The sequence below is a fragment of the Diceros bicornis genome, chromosome 10 (genome assembly GCF_020826845.1).
Source record: "Diceros bicornis minor isolate mBicDic1 chromosome 10, mDicBic1.mat.cur, whole genome shotgun sequence".
NCBI lineage: Eukaryota > Metazoa > Chordata > Mammalia > Perissodactyla > Rhinocerotidae > Diceros > Diceros bicornis.
In genome coordinates, this window is record NC_080749.1 from 60,423,759 (window position 1) to 60,426,167 (window position 2,409).

Below are 2,409 nucleotides of genomic sequence, written 5' to 3' on the forward strand. Positions count from 1 at the left end.
TTGCTGGGGGAGGCATAGTGTTAGTAGTTGGATGAACCTTTTTGGAAGTCGGTGAATGTAAGAAAGTGGCATAGATTAGTGGTTGAGAGCCTGGAATTGCATGTCAGAGAGTTGTGGACTTAAATAATGAGTTTCCTTTCTCACTGTGTGACCTTGAGTAAATGACTTAGCATCTTAACTCCAATTTTCTTTTTCTTTTTTTTAACAGGCTTAATTCACTTTATTTTTCTTGTATAAAACTGTGTGGTAGCCACAGCTGGAGCCTGGGTCCTCTGTACGGAGAGTCTAGTGTGGTTCTTTACAAGATGGTTAGTGAATTCCTGATAGGGAGACTGGGTGAACACGGTCTCTTTCCAGAGGTCAGGGGTGAGATAGCTGTAGGTCTTGGAGATGGCATCAAAGGTGGCCTTGGTGAAGTTGCCCAGGGCGGCAGTGCAGCCCCTGGCAGAGGTGTTGCAGTCATCAATACCGGCCATCAGCAGCAGCTTCTTGGGCACAGGGGCTGAGACGATGCCAGTGCCCCTGGGAGCAGGGATGAGGCGCACCAGCACAGAGCCACAGCGACCCGTCACCTTGCAAGGGACAGTGTGGGGCTTGCCGATCTTACTCCCCAAGTAGCCTCGCCGCACGGGGACGATGGAGAGCTTGGCGAGGATGATGGCCCCACGGATGGCAGTGGCTACCTCCTTGGAGCACTTAACACCCAGACCGACATGTCCATTGTAATCCCCGATGGCAACAAAAGCCTTGAACCTGGTCCGCTGGCCAGCACGGGTCTGCTTTTGCACCGGCATAATCTTCAAAACCTCGTCCTTGAAGGATGCTCCCAAAGAGAAGTCAATTATCTCAGACTCCTCCTTGTCCTCGGCCTTGCCTCCGCGAGCTCCGCGGCCTCGGCCACGGCCGCGACCACGGCCCCGGACGCCGCTGCCGAAGCCTCCGCGGAAGCCACCGCCGCCTCCCATTCCAGGGCCCCCGGGGCCTCCGGGCCCCGCTGCAGCACCGGCGTCATCCAGCATTTGGTGTTTTTCCGCAGAAGAAGCTTAACTCCAATTTTCTTATCTGTGAAATGGAGAAAGTACTTCCCGTCTAGGGTTATAAGAATTAAATGAGATAAGTATAGCACTTACTAAAGTTTCTAACACATACTAAGCTCTTAGTAATGTCAGCTATTACTATCATTATTACCAGGAAATAGTGTATAACAGTGTGATTGATCTAATGGAGGCTCTGAGGACCAAAAGTTAAATTCGTGTGCTATATTACATCATATTTCTTGAACAACTCTGCTTCAACTTTTTTGTACACACAGCTTCAGATATAAGCCAAGTTTCATGATTTTCTTTGAACTCGGAGCTTGCCAATAGATCCTTTAGCTATGACATTTTAGAGTGACCACTAAAGATTAGATTATATTTTAATGTGTTTCTTAATTATGATTTTTCTCCTTTTTTGGAAATCACAGTTTGATGGCTCCAGTTAAGTTAAATCAAATTAAAGTAATGATGAGTTTAGATAAATTCCCAACTAATGTATTGAGGTATGTGCTATCTATACCCTTTTATCTCCATACCCCAAATTCCTCTATACAGGTCATTTTCTGTTTCATGCAAATTACTCAGGTGTAGAGTTTCTCGTGCTCTCTATCTTCCTCTCCTTCTCTCTCTCCCTCTCCTCTCTCTCTCTTCTCTCTCTCGCTCTCTCTCTCTCTGTCTCTTTGTCTCTGTATCTGTCTCCCTTTGTGTTTGTGAGTCAAGAATAATTGTGGGGGCGGTCAGAGAGCATCTTTGTTGGCTTCACACTTCTAATCTTAATTTAGATTCAGCCAGGACATGCCTCTATTTAAGTAAGTCATGTTCTTTTTAAAGTTTGATTTTGTGTTAATGATTTATTAGCCATGGTCATTGAAATAAAACTTTCAGTGTGGTTGGGTGTGTTGGCAGGGGTTGGGGGTGGGATGAGAAAGAGAGAGAGAAACTGTACTCCTTTCTCTATGGGAACTTTTTGGCACTGCTGTTCCTGCTCTTATCTCTCTCCATTGGCAGAAGTGGGGTCTCTCACTTTTAATGTCTCCTCTCTTCTTATGCTTTTCATTCCAGTCTTCCATGTTCACTGCCCATTGAAACCTCGATTATTTTTTACCTTTGTTATTTTGAGTTCACCAACATCATTCTTGTGTTCTGTAAATGTTTTCTGATCCTCCCTATCTCAGAAAATCTTCTAAGGGCTTTATTGCTCTCTCAGATTACTGTCCCATCTTCTCCTCCATCTACTATTTAGCTTCTTAGGATGCTCTTTGCTCTTTTTATCACCATCTAGTCTTGATTTTTACTTTGTTATTTTTCTGTTGTTGTTGGTAACAAGGATGCTGAACTTGTTCTTTTAAAAAGCATTCTATGACCTCTTACT

The 2,409-nt window shown here is 44.7% G+C and overlaps 1 protein-coding gene across 1 annotated transcript; it reads right to left on the reverse strand.

The window, feature by feature from the left end:
• Positions 1-209: 209 nt before the first annotated feature.
• Positions 210-1,029, reverse strand: LOC131410540 (small ribosomal subunit protein uS5-like). Its single transcript, XM_058548647.1, has one exon. It carries the CDS (start codon positions 1,017-1,019, stop codon positions 216-218), a length of 804 nt encoding a protein of 267 aa, XP_058404630.1. The 5' UTR covers positions 1,020-1,029; the 3' UTR covers positions 210-215.
• Positions 1,030-2,409: the final 1,380 nt, after the last annotated feature.